This window comes from Epinephelus fuscoguttatus, linkage group LG11, assembly GCF_011397635.1.
Source record: "Epinephelus fuscoguttatus linkage group LG11, E.fuscoguttatus.final_Chr_v1".
Classification (NCBI taxonomy): Eukaryota; Metazoa; Chordata; class Actinopteri; order Perciformes; family Serranidae; genus Epinephelus; species Epinephelus fuscoguttatus.
In genome coordinates, this window is record NC_064762.1 from 9,910,574 (window position 1) to 9,930,703 (window position 20,130).

Sequence of the window (20,130 nt, forward strand, 5' to 3'; positions counted from 1 at the left end):
GTCTTCTCCCTGCAGATGGAGGTTTGTTTGCCTCCATCAGCAGAGGACATGGACGATGGCAGCAATGATGAAGGTGATATAAGCTGGCAGGTGAAGCTGGCAGGTGACAAGGCCTGTTGAGCTCGTGTCTTACATCCCAGAGGAGAGAGAAGCGTCTGCAGCCAGCGAGGAGTCCACACTGATCTGCAGTGTCATCAGTCAGCGAGCGACTTGGTGCAGATTGAAGAGATTTTAGTTTATAAGGGGACTTGAATCCTCTGAAGGAAACGTCTGAGCCAGCAGAGTGTTTGATAAAGTGACGAGTTATCTCTGACTCAAACTTTTACTTTTCTCTGAGAGCTGACTGACCTCTGTCGCCCCAAAATAACTGAAACTGCCCACTACAAAAAACACTTTCATCTGTTGGTCACTTCTAAGCTCCACATAAACCGGGAGCAACACCTGTTAATGCAGGTGTGAGTGGATGTCGTGATCAGACTATTTAAACTTTCTTTAAGTGGACTGTATATTGTCCATGTTATAAAAAAAAACTTTTGCAGACTAAAATATTGTTTACAACTTTGATAACTTCTGAAGGTCCTCCTGTTGGCTCCCGGGGGTGACTGCAGAGCACCGGCTGCTGTAACTCAGTCGCTGCCTGAGTCGTGGCTGCCTGCCAGCTTAGCGTCCTGAACTCTGCATCACCTCCACTGCCAAACCACACAGACACTGACAATAGGTCTGCTTGTGCAATCATTTAGTTGAATCCTGCAACTGTCAGTCAGCTGTCACTCCGAATGATTCAACTACTGCTGTGCTCAGAAACAACAAGCTAACGGAAACTAAAGTCATGGATTGAAGAGTAAACTCTACATAAAGCAAATGTTTGTCCTCACACACAGGCCAAAAATATGACTTTGTTTAACTGATAATGACTCTTTACAAGGTCCATGTCCAAATGATTTTACCAGCTATTTTTAGCACGTTAAGGACTCTTATGTCCTGAATACAAGAGCGAGTGTATTTAACTTGGAAAAAAAACAATCTAAAAAGCAAAGCAGGGAGAAGCTCTGAATACTTTTAAACAGCTGAAAAAATATATAAATGAATACTGAGTTAGTTAGTAGAGTGAAACATCATTTTTAGGCCATTTTAAGTTTTGGAGTGGCTTTGGAATTTGACAGTTGTTTTTAAAACTGATTTTTTTGACTGTATATTGATGATTTTTATTCTGTGTGTTCATGGATGGATCACTGACCGGGCCTACCAGGCACAGGCACAGGGGCCTAAAGTGTCACTTGCATAATTTAAGCTGTCAAATTAACATGTAGCGACCAGGAGGAGACTCAACATGACCACAGAGAGACAGAACAAACTCGAAAAACAGGCAAAACAACCACTAAGAGACACCAAACTACTACAAATTAGGGAAAAAATACAAAGAGACACATAACCACGAGGACACAAAGTGACAACAAAGAATATTCTAAACAAAAAAAGTACACAAAATTACCTCAGTGACACCAAAATAAACAAAACAGAGCGACCAAAAGAGACACAAAACTACCTCAAAGAAACATAATTCACCTATGGCTAAGCCCCGCCCTCAAACGCGATGAGCCAATCACAGTGCATATAGCCATTCCCATACACTCGGACATTCTCTGCCTGGACGTCCATTGAAATGCATTACAGAAAGTCAGTTTTGTTCGGTTTTATGAGCTTTTTCTGAGATTTGAAGTTTAAAAATGGTCAAACGGTGTGCATGGGGTACATGCAACTCTGACACAAGGTATCCTGAGAGGCTGGGCAACCAGGTGTGTTTTTACACTTTAAACCACATCTCAACCGAGAAAAGTGTCTCCTTTGGATAAAGTTGTGTGGTAACGTTAGACCACAACATCAACTCACCGTGAATAAGATTAACAATGATGTCTACATCTGTTCTAAGGTAAGTCAACATCGTGTTTGAGGCAACATATTGTCACTTTGCTGGAAAGAAATATAAAGTTATCTTTAACATCTCTAGCTAACGTTAGCTAAAGTTAGCCTAACGTTAGCTCCTAGCTGCGTTGTTCATCATGTCACCTTGTTTGCTGGGAGTTCATTAGCCTATTTTGTTCTAGTTTTGTACTTTGGTGATGGTACATCATTGTTAGCTGTTGTCCAAAGGGCTCTAGTTAAGCTAACGTTAACTTCTGGAGCTTAGCTTCATTAACTTATCTGTAATGGCAGAGATAACAAAGGTTGGCAGACGTTATGCTGAATGATTCAGTGTAAATACTGTAGCAGCAAACTAACGGAGAGACACTCTTGGTAAAGATGGTAAAAAGGCCGTTATCCTTTTCTCATATTCTGAGCCAAAAACCTTAACTTCAGTGGCACTTTAACTTGTTGTCTTTGATGGTGACGGCAACGAGATGCGGTTCACAAGCGTACACTGTGACCTGTAAATTTTGGCTTGTAATTTAAGCTTTTCATCGAGCTTCTCAACAATAAAATGATGAATATATCCCTCCAATGCGTAGTTTAGGCCCTTTTGGTTACTTCTCAATGACATCTGATCATTATGTCCCCAAAAATCATCAATTGCCTCCTGTGAAATGCCGTGTACTGTGACACCTGCCATAGCACCGGTCACTGAATGTTGATAGTTTGTCCGAGTGAGTGGAGGGGGGCGTGGCTTAGCCACAGGTCAGTTACCTCAAGGAGACCCAAAGGAACTACAAAAATACACTAAACAATGAAAAACACACATTATCTCAGAGACTCAGACGACTACAAAAAAGACACAGAACAGCTGCAAAGAGACAAAAAATACTATAGAGAGACTTAAAACTACTTCAAGGAGACTCAAAACGATCAAAAGAGACAAAATGACCTCATGGAGACCCAAGATAACGACAAAAAATACACAACACAACAAAAGGAAAGACAGAATTAACTCATGGAGACCCAAACGATGACCACAAAAAGACACAAATTTACGTCAAAGGCCTGAACGGCTACAAAAAAAGACACAAAAACACCACAAAGTCTGTGTCTTGCTCCTATAGAAGGCGTGTCGGGGCCCTTTGCATTGTTGTGCTCAGGGGTTCATTGTCTCATAATCCACGCATACATGTACGAGTGTAAAAATGTGATGTCAGTAACGAACAAGTGTCATTCCCTTTTCCTGTCCACCTCCTGGCTGAGATCAAGACTGCAATGAAAATAAGTCACGTGACTTTACAGTGATGTCCTGATTAAATTTAGTACTGTCTGCACTTCTGTGTACTGTAATTCAATTATTGAATAAACTCAAGCATACTCGTATGAAAGAATTCACTCTCAGTAACAAACTGCAGGAAAACTCTCCAACTCTGTAGCTTTAGAGCAGGAGACTTTAAAACTGAGAGCAACAAGCTCTGATAAATCCAGCATACACTTCCTGCTCAGCAGCAAACAGCAGACAGACACAGTCAGACAGCAGCTGCTGAACAGAGAGGAGCGTTTAGCAGCTAAAGACATAGATATGTCCCTCAGGAGCTGGTGGAGACCAAATATGGAGCCAAAAAGGAGAGACTATGGACTGACACAAAGACATAAAAATTACATAAAATCAACTGCCCCTCTGTCTCCATCTTTTTCACTTTTCATTGTCAGCTGGTTTTTACTTTTTCCTTCTTCAGACCTCCTGTGAGGTGAAGCAGAGTGCTTTTCTGTTGTGACGACCCTGCGGCTCTTATTGGCTTTAACGTGGAGGCCTGTAATGACCTCAGTGTGATTGATTCAGCAGTCAAACCTCACAGATGATGATGGTCTTTATGTATTCTTCTGTCAGACTCCTAAACGCGCGCACTTATTGTGTTTTACTGGACCTGTCAATCAGCTGTCACTCAAAATAACAGTGGAGGGGCGGCTGAAGTGGCGAGTCAGCAGCAACACATTGACTTAACTGTCAAGTTGTTGTTTTGTGCTGCAACTTCTCTGAAGTAAAGGCGTGTTTAACTTTGGCCACAAGTTGTCATTCAAGGCGTTTAACAAGTTGACAGCATTCAAAGATCTGACAAAATGGATTAACTCTTTATTCATATTAAACTGCAGAATTTTCCATTTCATTTTTCCTTGTATTAACCTATAACCAAATGGTTTTTGTGCCCAAACACAACCACACATTAATTGTTAAAATGTGAAGTTTCAGCTTATACGCTACATAACAATATGCAAATATACGGCTAGGGTTGCAGACACTAATAATGCTAACATTTTTTCTAGTGACTCAGCTTGTCAAGACTGAAACGAATCTATTTCATCATTATTTTAAGTGTTTTCATTTTTGTATTCCACAAAAACAGGAAAAAAATTCTCTAAAAAAGTACGAGTAGAAAATTAAAAGAAAAACATGAATTAAAATAATTAATTAATTAATTAATGAAAATTAAAAGAAAAACATGAAAACTGTCTGCTGACTGGCTGCTACAAAACTGACTTTATGTTGAGATTGTTCAGACACATCTTGAGAATGAAACAGGAGCAAGAACTTAGACTTGTTTTATTTTTTTTGTCAATTAGTCATAACCAAAAAGATTACCAAGGCACGCTGCTTTGCAAAAATTAAAAAGGCTCAATTGACCTATGGCTAAGCCACGCCCCGTTCCACTCTATCAACATTCAGTGACCGGCGCTATGGCAGGTGTCACAGTACACGGCATTTCGCAGTGGAGAATTGATGATTTTTGGGGACATAACGATCAGATGTCATTGAGAAGTAACCAAAAGGGCCTAAACTACGCATTGGAGGGATATATTCATCATTTTATTGTTGAGAAACTCGATGAAAAGCTTAAATTACAAGCCAAAATTTACAGGTCACAGTGTACGCTTGTGAACCGCATCTCGTTGCCGTCACCATCAAAGACAACAAGTTAAAGTGCCACTGAAGTTAAGGTTTTTGGCTCAGAATATGAGAAAAGGATAACGGTCTTTTTACCATCTTTACCAAGAGTGTCTCTCCGTTAGTTTGGTGCTACAGTATTTACACTGAATCATTCAGCATAACGTTTGCCAACCTTTGTTATCTCTGCCATTACAGATAAGTTCATGAAGCTAAGCTCCAGAAGTTAACGTTAGCTTAACTAGAGCCCTTTGGACAACAGCTAACAATGATGTACCATCACCAAAGTACAAAACTAGAACAAAATAGGCTAATGAACTCCCAGCAAACAAGGTGATATGATGAACAACGCAGCTAGGAGCTAACGTTAGGCTAACTTTAGCTAACGTTAGCTAGAGATGTTAAAGATAACTTTATATTTCTTTCCAGCAAAGTGACAATATGTTGCCTCAAACACAATGTTGACTTACCTTAGAACAGATGTAGACATCATTGTTAATCTTATTCACGTTGAGTTGATGTTGTGGTCTAACGTTACCACACAACTTTATCCAAAGGAGACACTTTTCTCGGTTGAGATGTGGTTTAAAGTGTAAAAAATACACCTCGTCGCCCAGCCTCTCAGGATACCTTGTGTCAGAGTTGCATGTACCCCATGCACACCGTTTGACCATGTTTAAACTTCAAATCTCCGAAAAAGCTCATAAAACCAAACAAAACTGACTTTCTGTAATGCATTTCAATGGACGTCCAGGCAGAGAATGTCCGAGTGTATGGGAATGGCTATACGCACTGTGATTGGCTCATCGCGTTGCCGTGGTATGCAGCTGGTTGGCATTATTGTGTAATGGCACCTGGCAGCATCAGAAAAACAATCTGTTGTACCGACGTAGTGCTTTTATTTTGAAAGAGACTGTATGCAAACTGTACATTTCCTGTGGAAACAGACAATGCATGTAACAGGCTGAAGTTGACATGGCATCCCAGAATGCCAACAACCAACACACCCAGGCAGTGGCGTCGCCTGGCCTGGGCATCCGGGGCTTTAGCCCCGAACGTTTTTTCTTAAGCCCCGGATAATTCAACTTCAGAAGAAATAATGATAACTGTACATTAACGAGCCACTAAAGAAGTTGTAGTTTTCCATTTTCAGTGAATGCAACACAGGATGACGTCGAGACTGGTTAATCAGAGAGAGGGGTTGCGTGAAGCATCCGTGTTTTATTGGCTGATAGCCTCGCGTCACCAGGCTCTTCCGGTATCTAAACCGTTGGCGCACTGGAGGGAGACGTTTTAGCAACAACACGAAAGATAATGGATATAAGACGTTTTTTCAAAAACAAGGAGGCTGACTCAGCTGAGGCTCACGTCTCCGGGGAGCCGTTACCAGAAACAGGTAAATGAATAATTTAAATTCTGTTTATTCCTTCAAAATTATGTGAAACGTGTAGTGTTAGGGGGGTGTGCCGGCGGAGCTGCGGGACAGTCCTCCCTGGTGATACACGCTCTTAGGCGGGCTGAAAATCCCTGAAGGCTCGGTACGGCTGGCGACTTTTCCCACACATAAATTCAGTGATATTTTTCTCACGTAAGTTACCAAAGATACCGCACACAACTACGTAACTGTTGTTATGTCCTTCTAACATTGCTGTGTGGGTTGAAGTGTTGGCCTTTTTCTTTTTATTGTGAAAGCTCCCGAGGACTTCCGAAGGGCTGACGAGCGCTGCCGAGCACCTCATTTTGCCTGCATGTATACAGTTATTCATGTAGATATCAATGTTGTTATTGATTAGGCTACTCATATATTGTTGCAACATTTAAACTCTTTACTACCATCTCTTGTATTTCATAATTAAAACAATATAATTGAGCCAAGCGAGTGCCACTTTAGCAAGGAAGGAAAAATAAAATACCAAAAATTAAACTGACTCATGTAATGTGCATTTTTTGGGGAAAATATGGCTCCTGATATAGTCTGTAGGCATCATCACTCAACTTTTTCACATGGTCTGGTGTTAAAAAAAAAAAAGCAAACTAAAAATCGCAAATCATGTAACCTCTAACATTTTTTAAAAATTGAGGGGGAATATGACTTGGCTTCAGTCAAAATATTTACAAAATATTTATTTTTTTGTCTTTAATTCCTGTGTTATCTATAAGTGCATCGTCCTGTTTCTATCAATATAATATATTTTTATTTTGACACATTTTGAAATACATGTTGGCAGTATTTGGCTGTAGACAAGACGCAATAAGGCTCAAGAAAGCATAGAGCTTTTTTCCCAGGTAGGATCCCCTAGACTTCCCTATAAGGTTCTGGGCTCAGCCCCCAATGTTCTCAGTCCCAAGAAACGCCCCTGCACCCAGGGTACCTACTTTATAGATGTTTGACACATCTTTTATTCATTATTTTTAAATAACGATTTCTAACTTTTTGTCAGTTTTTCATTTCCTGGCTGACGTACAGCTGCTCTCAGCTCTGTGGGCATGTGGTGGTCCTTCTAAACTCTTGGCTCCTCTGCTGTTCCACTAAAACCCACTCAGGTCCATGCTTTATTTATTTGTCCAGAGGATCTGCTGCAGGCATTTAGTTTCTACACCTGCCTTTAATATTGATGGCTACAAACCTGAAGAGTTAGTTTCAGCTTCCAGGAAAAAAAATCTCTGCTCAGTTTCAGCTGCATTTAACATGCTGTTGCATGTTAGACATCCTCCTCCATCACTGTGTCTCTGTCTCCATCACTGTGTCTCTGCACTCCATCACTGTGTCTCTGTCACTGTGTCATCCTCAGATGACAGACAGACAGGTTGCTAATAAACACCCATGTTTGGTGGCTAAAAAAGACAGAAAAAAGTCTTGCTAAAGACAGACAGTTTTGTTAATTGCTGCAGCTTGGCAAGCATCTTTACAAAATTAGCACGTGTACGGAGGTTTTTAAAATGCAGGAAATCCCATTAAAAATTGGTGATGGACTCCATTTACATTAGCAGTCGGCCACAATATGCAGTAGACAATATGCTTTTCTCTTTTGTTTGCTCTGGCCTTTTCAGAAATAACATCCTTTTTCTTTTATTTATTATGTATTTCACACCAGAGCAGCCTAAACACACAAAGTCCAAAATCGCGATGAGTGGTGACAAGTCATGTCATGCCGTTTTTTGATGGGAAAAGTTAAAGGATTACTCACGATCTTATGCGGAGCTGTTAGTCAGGACTTAGCTGGTTTATAAAAGGTAAGAGTCTCACTCCTACCACTGTTTTGGCTGAGATATACTGTCTAGAAAGTGGGATCATAACTTTCACGTTTCATATGGCTTTATTTGGTGATATTTTATGGTGTTTCTGTGTCATAAACAACATCAGCTATCATAATCACACCTGATTTCAATAAGGTACAATGTTTGAAGCTGGCTGAGTGTTGTTTGATCACTGATAGTACTGTTTTTGACTGCCTTGTCATTTGGAGCTCTGCCTGGATCTTTTCATGTAAAAAACACTGTAGAATGGTCATACTTTGAGTAGTCTTCAAATGTTCATTGATAGTGTGCCTACAGCCCCACAGTGTCATTTACCTGCTCAGATGAAGCCACAGACAGTTACTCATCCTGAAACACATTTTTTATTTTATTTTATTTTCGGCAAAATCTTCAATTTTTTTACTGACTTCAGAGGCCCATTACTCTGTCTCTGTATCACCTAGAGTGTTTCTGACACTTTCACAAGAAACTTCAGAGAGTTTTCTTTCTGGCAAGACCTCATGCATGCATGCATGTAGTCAGAGCAGGTTCAGAAGCTACAGTCATTTTAATTTGGGTATGTCATTTTAGGCATTTTTGCTACAAAATTGGGGTGGAGTACAATTAAACAATGTTCATGCACTTCCTTGACCGAGATGGTGGGTATTTTGTGGTGATGTGATCAGCAAAGGGACGAAATCAGCACGCCCACCTGTGTGTTGTTCTTCCATCACTGCTGATCAGAACCAGTCGGAGCTGGAGCCAATAAATACCTGTGATTAACGCACAGTCATTGGTCCTGGGAATGGATGCTGACTGTAACCTCTCCAATTAAATACAAAAGCAAGATGTTTGTGAGGGTTTTGCCCAGATGGAAAGGGCCTTAAGTCAGCTTAAACTATGTCACTTTAGAAATACTGATAAGTATGAATCGTACAAATGTAACGTATCTGTGGTTTGCAGAAATGACCAAAAGCAGAAACGTATTTTCATCTGGGCTGAGTACTTTTCTTCCATGTTTGGTGTGGGTTTCTTTGTCTTACTTCTTACTGGTACCGGGTGCTTCATATTTTAATCAAAATTATTCAAACAGTTTTTTGTGTTCTACTGGACAGTCTGAACATCTTCATCTCACTGCAGTAATGTGGCACAATTTTATTTTTTTTTTCTCTTTACTTTTTGTCTTTTATTTTGTAGCTTTTCTATCCATTATTATTTTTATTTAAAGTTATTTTGTTGATTGTTTCCTTGAGTTTTATAAGAAGTCTTTTAATAATACTACAGCTCCCTACCTTTCCTGTAAACGCTTCAGTTTACTTTAAATACTTTATTTTTTTATGTACTATGTATATTTCAGAGTGGGTAAAAGGTACTTGTGTATATATGCAAATGTCTTTATGTCTTTACATCTGTTATAATAACTCTAGTTTTGTGGGCAAACATTTTTTTGTTTTTAAGATTTTCTTTTTGGGCATTTTGCCTCGTGACAGGACAGCTGGAATCGTGAAATGGGGAGAAGGAAGGGATGCAGCAAAGGGCCACGTGCTGAAATCGAACCCATGGCCACCGCTGCGAGGACACCGCCCCCGCACATGAGGCGCCTGCTCCACTCATCGAACCACTGGGCGCCGCCCTGTGCAAACAAGCTGATAAATAAATAAAGTAAAACAACAAAAACTAACTCTGAGTGATTTTCTGATCAATGATGTGCTTCGAAATGTGTGTGTGTGTGTGTGTGTGTGTGTGTGGGCTCGCTCTGATGCATGTCTTATCTCTGCTAACATAATGAATGAGCCGCACTCTCAGATAAGACAGTGGGCGTGTTTGGTATTGATGTGGGCATCTGCAGTTAATGGAGCAATTGGCTTCCAACCTCCACAGATGTGAAGATACTGAGGGACGAGTGATGAAGCTTTTATCGTTTAAGAAAGTACTGATAGTATCGCTGCCCCACGAGGAGACAGAGGGATTTAACTGTGATGAGATGAATCAGACGCCACACAGACATGATGTCGAGGGAGGAGGACAGAAGAAGGGAGGAGACAATTAACACTGGATTTGTTTCTGTACATGTCGGGCAAGATATGTTCCTATCTTTTTACTGTGACCTGTTTTAAAGGTTCCTAATCCAAAACCACGTGCCGCTGCTCTGAGAGCCTCCACTCTGCAGTCTTTCCTCCACATGTTGAACCAGCTGCAGAGATTTGACCCCATTCAGACCGCACAGCGTCAGTGAGGTCCAACAGTGACGTTGGTGATCACGTCTGGCTCACAGTCCAGTTTGTACCAGAGGTATAAAAGCTTTTTTAACCAGAAAAAGCCTCACTGTGATTAAAAATCTCCCTCACAAGTCACAATCACAAGTCAGGTCAACACATCCTGGATCAGATGGAGGCAGATATTCAGTCATAACATCTACAACCTATAATCTGCTTTAAAAAACAGAGAGCAGTTCCCAAATCAGCGTGCAGCAGAATCCAAGCTAACCCTTTTTCCTATTTCAAGACAAACGTTATGAACAAATGGCAAGAACAGGTCTTGTGAATATGTCACAGAGTGCAGACTGTGGCTTCCAGCATTTTTCAGATGGATATATAAATAAGGAGGGTGACTGAAGTCAAGTTCTTCCACATCAAACTGAGAAAACCTTCGTTTAACACTTTACTTTCTGGCTCTGTCATTTCCAAACAATTTATTCTTTAATTTGTTGAAAGTTTCCTGGAAATGATTTTGTAGTATGGAACATATTAGAAACAAATTGCTTAAAAATAGCTATGCTGTGTCTGAAAGCAGTTTCAGAGGGATTTCTTTGACATATTTGCTCCATTTACTCAAATGTGTGTGTATGTGTGTGTGTGTGTATATATATATATATATATATTGATCATTTATTATTGGAAGCTTTACTCTTCATGTATATGTTAACTGTATATTTGCCTGTGAGCACGTAATAAAGACTGACTCCTTTTTACCTGCAATTGACCTATGGCTAAGCCACGCCCCGCTCCACTCTATCAACATTCAGTGCCCGGCGCTATGGCAGGTGTCACAGTACACGGCATTTCACAGGAGGCAGATGATGATTTTTGGAGACATAACGATCAGATGTCATTGAGAAGTAACCAAAAGGGCCTAAACTACGCATTGGAGGGATATATTCATCATTTTATTGTTGAGAAGCTCGATGAAAAGCTTAAATTACAAGCCAAAATTTACAGGTCACAGTGTACGCTTGTGAACCGCATCTCGTTGCTGTCACCATCAAAGACAACAAGTTAAAGTGCCACTGAAGTTAAGGTTTTTGGCTCAGAATATGAGAAAAGGATAACGGCCTTTTTACCATCTTTACCAAGAGTGTCTCTCCGTTAGTTTGGTGCTACAGTATTTACACTGAATCATTCAGCATAACGTTTGCCAACCTTTGTTATCTCTGCCATTACAGATAAGTTAATGAAGCTAAGCTCCAGAAGTTAACGTTAGCTTAACTAGAGCCCTTTGGACAACAGCTAACAATGATGTACCATCACCAAAGTACAAAACTAGAACAAAATAGGCTAATGAACTCCCAGCAAACAAGGTGACATGATGAACAACGCAGCTAGGAGCTAACGTTAGGCTAACTTTAGCTAACGTTAGCTAGAGATGTTAAAGATAACTTTATATTTCTTTCCAGCAAAGTGACAATATGTTGCCTCAAACACAATGTTGACTTACCTTAGAACAGATGTAGACATCATTGTTAATCTTATTCACGTTGAGTTGATGTTGTGGTCTAACGTTACCACACAACTTTATCCAAAGGAGACACTTTTCTCGGTTGAGATGTGGTTTAAAGTGTAAAAAATACACCTGGTCACCCAGCCTCTCAGGATACCTTGTGTCAGAGTTGCATGTACCCCATGCACACCGTTTGACCATTTTTAAACTTCAAATCTCTGAAAAAGCTCATAAAACCGAACAAAACTGACTTTCTGTAATGCATTTCAATGGACGTCCAGGCAGAGAATGTCCGAGTGTATGGGAATGGCTATACACACTGTGATTGATCGCGTTTGAGGGCGGGGCTGTGCCATAGGTCAATTAGTGCCAAATGACTCGGGGTCTCATTTATAAACATTGCATATGCACAAAACGAGGCCTGAAAGAGATGTACGCCACTTCCCATGGAAAAGTTTGTAGCCGTAAATTTATACATATACATATTTTCACCCGTTACACAGCTTTTTGCAGGTACTGGTGCAGGACTCTGCCAACCCCAACTCCTCCACAGCTCCACCCTCTTGTCCAAATATGGTCACTTCTGGCTCTAAAAATCCAAGATGGCGACTGCCAAAATGCCATATTCGAGGCTTTGGCATGGGTTTCCACAAAGCAATAGGTGACATCATGGAATCTACGTCCATATTTTAATACAGTCTGTCATTTAAACAGGAAAGGCTCTCCCTTAAACAGCAGCCACAAAGTAAATCTCATGATATGCTGCAGCATTGAGATTTCCTTTTACTGGAGCTTAGTGGGCCAAACCAAACCAGGAAAAGACCTACAGACCAAACCATCTCTCACTGGGACATGTTGCTCTCAGTCATCTTCACAGTCTCACAGGGATATTTTGGGGATTTACTCTATTTACTTCCTGTCGATATGAATGCTAATGGAACAGACAGAGATGAGGTTGTTGTCTGCAGTAGAGAACAAGCTTCCGTACTTCACACACTGACCATCAGAGTGTGTTTTTCATGTCTCAGTGAGCATCTCTGATGACCATCCTCTTCTCTCAGCTCTCAGCGTCAGCAGTTGATTCACCGTGTGTTGGTCAGCGACTCTCCATTAACCCCAAGTTTGTCGAGGTCAACCTCACTGCAAAGTGTCCCCTCAGACATGCAGAGCCACACAGGCTGCAGCAGAGATGTCACTGAGACAACGTTCCCTGCAGTATTTATGTGTTGTTAGGGTGACGCCTTCAGTTAATGGGCTGAAAGGAGCAGAGCAAGTCGAATAATAACAGTTAATATAAGACTAAACCTTTACCTACAGACACTACGTCTATTATTAGGAGTCTTTTTGAGTCTGTTGTCAAAAGTCAAGGTACAGTTTCCAAGCCCACCTACAGGGAGGAATAAGTCAACACATTCTCACTCCGACCTCGTCACATGTCCACGTTTGTTCATGGACTTTCCACGTCCACATATGACGTCCAAGGTACCCTGGGTGTGTTGGTTGTTGACGTTCTGGGACGCCATGTCAACTTCAGCCTATTAATGCATTGTCTGTTTTCAAAATACACTTTTGTTTTCACAGGAAATGTACAGTTTGCATACAGTCTCTTTCAAAATAAAAGCACTACATTGGTACAACATTGTGTATTGACATTTCTTTTCCTTCTACAACAAAAGTATGTGGTTGGGTTTAGGAAACAAGAGCAGGGTTTGGATTTACAATCTTATGGGAAGTGGACTCCAGCCCCACCAGGTGAAAGTCAGTAGCTGTTGGAGTCATCCATCACCCCTCCTGCCCGCCCTATTCAGACTTCCGCCATCTTAACTTTCGTTGTCGTCCCACCACGTTTCTCCCGATGCTGCCGGGGGCTGTTAGACAATGATGATGCACCATGCACCAGTTTTTTAATGACTTCGGAGTACGAACACGTTGAACACGTTGCCTCCTGTAATGTGTAAGATTAATACTGGAACGTCACGTGATTTGTCCCATATTTTCATGCACACCCTACTCTAATGCATACACTATGTTTTCACATGCCGAATGAGGAAGTATTACATCAGAAGTTGCGAAAGAGAATGACATCTAGGGTGCGTTTGTAAATTCAATCTGACATTTTACACTAAAATGAGAGCGCTGTTGTCTGAAGAAACAAAGCGTTCTACTTCTACATGACTTAGCAAAGGTTAAGTTAATCACACATTCACTCCATTTGGCGCTCTGCTGTTTTGAGGGTGCAGTGCTCTTGATAACCGAACGGTCCAGTTTGTGGCAGAGTGCACTCCAGCAGTCGGAGTCTGTCCGATAAGCGCTGCTAATGCCAGTGTCAATAATTTCTGCACAGATGCTTCATAAAGTCTCGCAGCACCTCAATCAGCACAGTCCCTCCCTGTCCTGAAGAGCTTTTAACCTCTCTAACTCCGCCAGGACGCTGACGTCCTCGCTCCTTTCCTCCTCTGTTAAATGGTATCTCACAGGCACACTACGTCATCAAACCATGTGATGTTTGGTATTGCCGGATTCAGGAAGACTCTTGACTTTTCAAAAATAACATTGTTTTTCTTTTATTTCTTATGGATTTCGCACCAGAGCAGCCTAAACACACAAAGTCCAAAATCGCGATGAGTGGTGACAAGTCATGTCACGCCATTTTTAGACGGGAAAAGTTAAAGGATTACTCATGATCTCATGCGGAGCCGCTAGTGGGGACTTAGCTCTTTTATAAAAGGTAAGAGTCTCACTCCTACCACTATTTTTGGCTGAGACACACCGTCTAGAAAGTGGGATCATAACTTTCACGTTTCATATGGCTTTATTTGGTGATATTTTATGGTGTTTCTGTGTCATAAACAACATCAGCTATCATAATCACACCTGATTTCAATAAGGTACAATGTTTGAAGCTGGCTGAGTGTTGTTTGATCACTGATAGTACTGTTTTGAAGCAGAGTGACCGACTTGTCATTTGGAGCTCTGCCTGGATCTTTGCATGGAAAAAACACTGTAGAATGGTCATACTTTGAGCAGTCTTCTTCAAATTTGAATCAAATGTTCATTGATAGTGTGCCTACAGCCCCACAGTGTCATTTACCTGCTCAGATGAAGCCACAGACAGTTATTCATCCTGAAACACATTTTTTATTTTATTTTAGGCAAAATCTTAAACTTTTTACTGACTTCAGAGGCCCATTACTCTGTCTCTGTATCACCTAGAGTGTTTCTGACACTTTCACAAGAAACATCAGAGAGTTGTCTTTCTGGCAAGACCTCATGCATGCATGTAGCCAGAGCGGTTCAGAAGCTACAGTCATTTTGGTATATCATTTTAGTTGTTTTTGCTGCAAAATGGGGGTGGAGTACAAGATTAATGTGAAAAATCAGCAGGAAGTGCTGAGTTTATTTGAAGTATCTTAACAGTAATATGAAAAAACAGCAAATTAGAAACTCCTGTAAATAATGCGAATAAAAACTTGTGTTAAAAGAGGGAGCTGGGAGCAGCAGTTTGGTGACTGTGACTCGTCTCTGCACCGTGGAGCTGTACATTATACTGACATGATTATCATGGAGGTAATCCCCAGAGACACAGCAGTCACTCCCAGCTGTGCTGCTCCATCCACCTGATCTGACCTGCTGCTGTCGAGACTTTAATAATTCAGCCCACTCCTCACTCTGACCTCTCGTCCATCTGTGAAGATCAAGCTGGTGTAAAGTGATTACTCTCTCCAGCTGACACAGTCCTCCACTAAACCTCCCTCATGGCTGAAATATTTACCCAGGCCTCTCTAGCAGCAGGGTGGAGGTGTGGGTGCAAAAAGCTTCACGTCCGAGTCGATCTGCCGTAAACTAAAAACTTCCAGACTCTTTATCTGTTGCAAGAGTCCCAAATCACAGACGGAGCTGAACATTTTGTTTTTGTTGTTTGACTTTTATCTGTTTCAGATTTTAATATAAAAACCATCCTCCTTTATAAAGTCTTCAACACAGCAGCTGCTCTGCAAACTGTCAGTGAAATGAACGGCTGTTTGGTCAAAGTGAAAACCTGCTGAGTGGCATTTTGTCAGCTCACGTGTTCATTAATCAGTTCATTCATCCATCTGTCGCTCACCTGTCTCTTGGTGTGTTCGCTGACCTCTCCCGGCATGTCGTGGGCGCTCTTGATGAGCGTGCGGGCGATGTGGTAATAATACACCGAGATGATGGTCAGAGGGATCAGGAAGTAAACCAGGAAGATCATCACTGAGTGGATCTTAGGATGCATCTGATTGGACAGCGGGTAGGGCACGCAGTTCACCAAGGTGACGTTAGTGTTGTCCCTGTGACCCTGGGAGCAGGAGGAGGAGGAGGAGAAAACAAGGACACAAGGAATTAGGGAGGAAAGAGGAGGAAACAAGGAGAGGAGATGAAAGAGGAGGAAACAAGGACACAATGGAGAGAAGGAAATATAATAGAAAAGAGAAAAGTACAGGATGGAGGGAAAGGAAATGATGAAACAAGGAGAGGATACAAGGAGAGCAAGTAAGGACACAAGTAGAGGAAATGAAGAAGAGTAGGAAGAAAGGAGCAAGCGAAAGATGAAGAGGGAATACGGAGAAGAGAAAATGAGGGGATGGAAGCAAGTGGGGGAGAAGAGGAAAGTAAAAGAGGTGAGGACAAGACGAGAGAGGAGAGGAGTGAAACAGAAGAGTAAATAAAGAGGGAAAGAAAGGAAACAAGGAAGAAGGGACGACAAGATGACACACACAGGCATGGATGAAGAGAGGAAAAGAAAAAAGAGACCAAATGGAGACAGAGAGCGGAGGAGAAGAGGAGAAAGTGAAGGGACAGCAGAGGACAGGCAGGAGGATAGGAGAGGACACACAGGAGGACAGGAGAGGACACATTAGAGCTCATCAGTAAAGATCATAAAACAGATTGTAGAGAGAAATCGACACGCTTGTGGTTCATAAATCTGAGTGCGGATGAGTTTACAGCTGTCGGGGGGTTGCTGTGTGCTGGGAAACCCCGACTGAGAGCAGCAATGAGCCTTCAGCAGGAAGTGATGGACAGCACACATTCAGCGTTAACGTTCAGGAGGTCACAAACACTCTGCCAGCAGACGCTGTTAGAATCATCATCATCATCATCATCATCATCATCATCATCATCATTGTCATCATCATCACCTGCATCAGACGTGTTTGCTGGACTGTTGTCTGATAGTTCTCAGATCTATAAGAGACTGTTATGAGGTTGAAAATGAAGTCCAAAATTAATTTATGTCCTCCAGTATGAAGCTCTGGTGCTCCATGTTAAAATGGTCTGTACCAGTTAGAGAGCTGGACCTTCAAATAGTACTTCAAAAAGTATCTTCAAATGCTCCATATTCCAAAAATCTGTACAACCTCAGGTTGGTTTGCCCCCTGTTTGTGCAGGTGTGAACACACCAAAACAACCAGACCGAGACCTTCTTGAAGAGGTGGTCTCAGTCCGGTTACAAACGAACTCTGGTGCGGTTGGTTTGTGGTGAGAAGGTGTTCCGACCTGGATGTGAAGCAACTGCAGTCACATGACACATTGTTTGGGTTAAACATGAGCATGTTACAGTCCTGGAGGATTATTAATGTGCACCTCCTCCTGTACTGCCTTAATATGCACATTCAGCACATCCAATGCATCAAAACATTGTTTTCTAGTTGGAGCCGCGCCTCGTTTTCAAACTGTATGGTTTGACTAAAATGAACAATGACAGCAATATAGTCCACGATGAGCAGCGCTAAAATCAACCTGCGTAGTTGTCCCTCCATTGTGACATTAGAATGTGTCACATTTATCTTGCAAGTGTACTCTTCTTCAACGTTTGCTTTACTTCCTGGATTTTTGCCACATGGAAATTCTGACCAATCAAGAGCAGCTTTCTCACACAAGGCATTTGATCTGGTCCGCTTGTAAATGCTGACGTTAGAACACGAACCAACTCTAGGTAATTATGCAACTTTGGAACAACATGAGTCCCTGATTCAGACCAAAGGAGACGACTCTAGGGCTGACAGCAGCCTTAGAAATGGGTCTAAGATGTTTAAAATTGGTAGGGTCAAGGCTTGGTTCCTTGAGAAGTAGGTGAACTACTGCATGCTTAAGTCAGGAGGGAACATTGTCGGTGAAAAGAGAGCTATTTATAATTGATAAAATGATGGGATCAACACTGTTAAAAACGTCTTTAAGGAATCTAGGAGGCATAAAATCTGAAGAACACAATGAAGGGTTCAGTTTGATATTGATGTATGGCAAAAGGGTTGTAGTGTGGAGTTTGAGGATCACTGGTGGCATGACCAATCAAGAGTCTTATTTCATTTATATTGGTTGTGAAGAAGAATAAAAATTGTTCACAGATCACTGGGGTGGCTTGATTTCGTTGGTTAAGAGAAGATTTGATTACAGATTTAGTTGTTTTGAAGAGAATTATGGGGTTATGACGGTGTACTGAAATGACACTGGAGAAACAGGATGACCTGCTTCTTTTACAGATTTCTGACAGGTGGATAGGTTGTAGTACAGTAGTGTTTGTTGTAGATGGTATCTGTTGTGTTCTCAGTGTCTGTAATTTACCTGCATGGGGACAACCTGAGAGAAAATGGCCTCAGGAACAGCCAGCAGCACGGACAGCAGCCAGATAGAAACAGCCTTCAGACACGTCCAGAAGACAGCGCTGGACGTCTGGATGTCCATCGGGTTCACGATTGCCTTATATCTGACGGAGACAGAGAGAAAAACATCCATCAGACGTCCACAGAGCAACAAGTCTCTGCACGGTCAAAGGCTCATTATTTAACCCAAAAACAGACAGGAGGAAGGGAACATGAAAAACAGAGAGTCATTTAACTTTAATGGACCTGAATTAATATTTCAGACACAGGATGTGACATGTACGCTCCATACACTTGGTTCTTGAAGCTCTGTGATGTACTGTAGTGACTACGTGCAGGGTCAGTTGGAAAACTGCTGCAGCAGGTGAGTAATAACCAGATAATAATAAAAATGATAATAATGCACTTTATTTATAAACACCTTTTCAAGCATTCAAGGGCGCCATACAAGACACGGTTTGAAGGATTTGAAGAGTAAAAGGTCAATGTTGTGAATGTCTTATTGGAGAGAGTTCCAGACGTGAGGGTCAGAATGTCTGAAGGATCTAGAAGTGTGTAGATGGTAATGTGAGTTGGATTGCAGAAGAGAATGTAAGATAGGGGTCAGTCAGCAACCTGCAGCTCTTTAGCCCCTCGTCTGTAGCTTTGACAGAAAATTATACATTTTAATTGTCACTGATTGTTGTAGGCTAAAAGTGATTCTTACATTCTTCGAATGTAAAAATGCATAGCCTATACAACGAGAAAAAAATTTAACATTTCATCAACTAAAATGTGCGTCTGGTCTGGTCTGGCGCCATTTCTTTGTAAAACATTACAAGCAATGGCTGAAGTGATCTTGCGTCTTCCTAGATGGGCTAGCTATGGATTCCAAATCCAAAAAGGGAATGGGGAATTGTTTAACTTTGCAGCGTTGCTGATGAAAAGCAAAGTACCAAATAATCAAAAACAGCCCAAAGCTTGGTACCTTGTGCTAAAATATATTAATGAATGCTTATGTATCTCTATTAGTAAGATTGATAGGCTTAATTCGATTTAAGAGGCTGTGTTGCCTTAAGGCTCAAATATATTTTGCAGCTCCTGACATATTTTTTAAAATTCTTTTTTCAGCCAAAAATGGCTCTTTTGATACTAAAGGTAGCTGACCCCTGCTCTAAGAGTACGGGAGGGTGTGTAGATATGTAGGAGTTTAGACAGGTACGAAGAGGCTTGATTATGAAGGGCCTTAAAAGGATAGTGCACCCAAAAATGAAAATTCAGCCATTAGCTACTCACCCTCATGCCGAGGGAGGCTCAGGTGAAGTTTTAGAGTCCTCACAACACTTGCGGAGATCCAAGGGGAGAGGGGGTAGCAGCACAAGTCCACCTAATGGAGGCTGACGGTGCCCCAGATTAAAACGTCCAAGAACACATAATTGAAAGCACAAAATATCTCCATACTGCTCGTCCGTAGAGATCCAAGTGTCCTGAAGCCCCGACATAAAAAAGTTGTTTGGAAAAACATCATTTGAATTCTGTTTTTAGCCTCATTGTAGCCTGTAGCTCTGACTGCCTCTCTGTGTACACTGAGCTCACGTGTGCGCGCTTGCACGTGAGACCAGCGAAAGCACATGAACACACATGAAGGCGGTGCCCATGTCTCACGGTCTCGCACAAGTGCACACACGTGAGCGCGGTCCACAGAGAAGCAGTTAGAGC

General features: G+C 41.5%; 1 protein-coding gene across 2 annotated transcripts in view; it reads right to left on the reverse strand.

Annotated features, from left to right (window-relative positions):
* The window catches only part of nmbr (neuromedin B receptor), a 93,491-nt gene that overhangs the window by 31,587 nt on the left and 41,774 nt on the right, over positions 1-20,130 (reverse strand). For both annotated transcript variants that reach the window (XM_049590178.1, XM_049590176.1), the window contains exons 2-3: positions 18,395-18,536; positions 15,915-16,130 (exon numbers count right to left, since the gene is read on the reverse strand). In XM_049590178.1, coding sequence (XP_049446135.1) covers positions 15,915-16,130; positions 18,395-18,536 — 358 coding nt within the window. The remainder of the gene's footprint in view (positions 1-15,914; positions 16,131-18,394; positions 18,537-20,130) is intronic.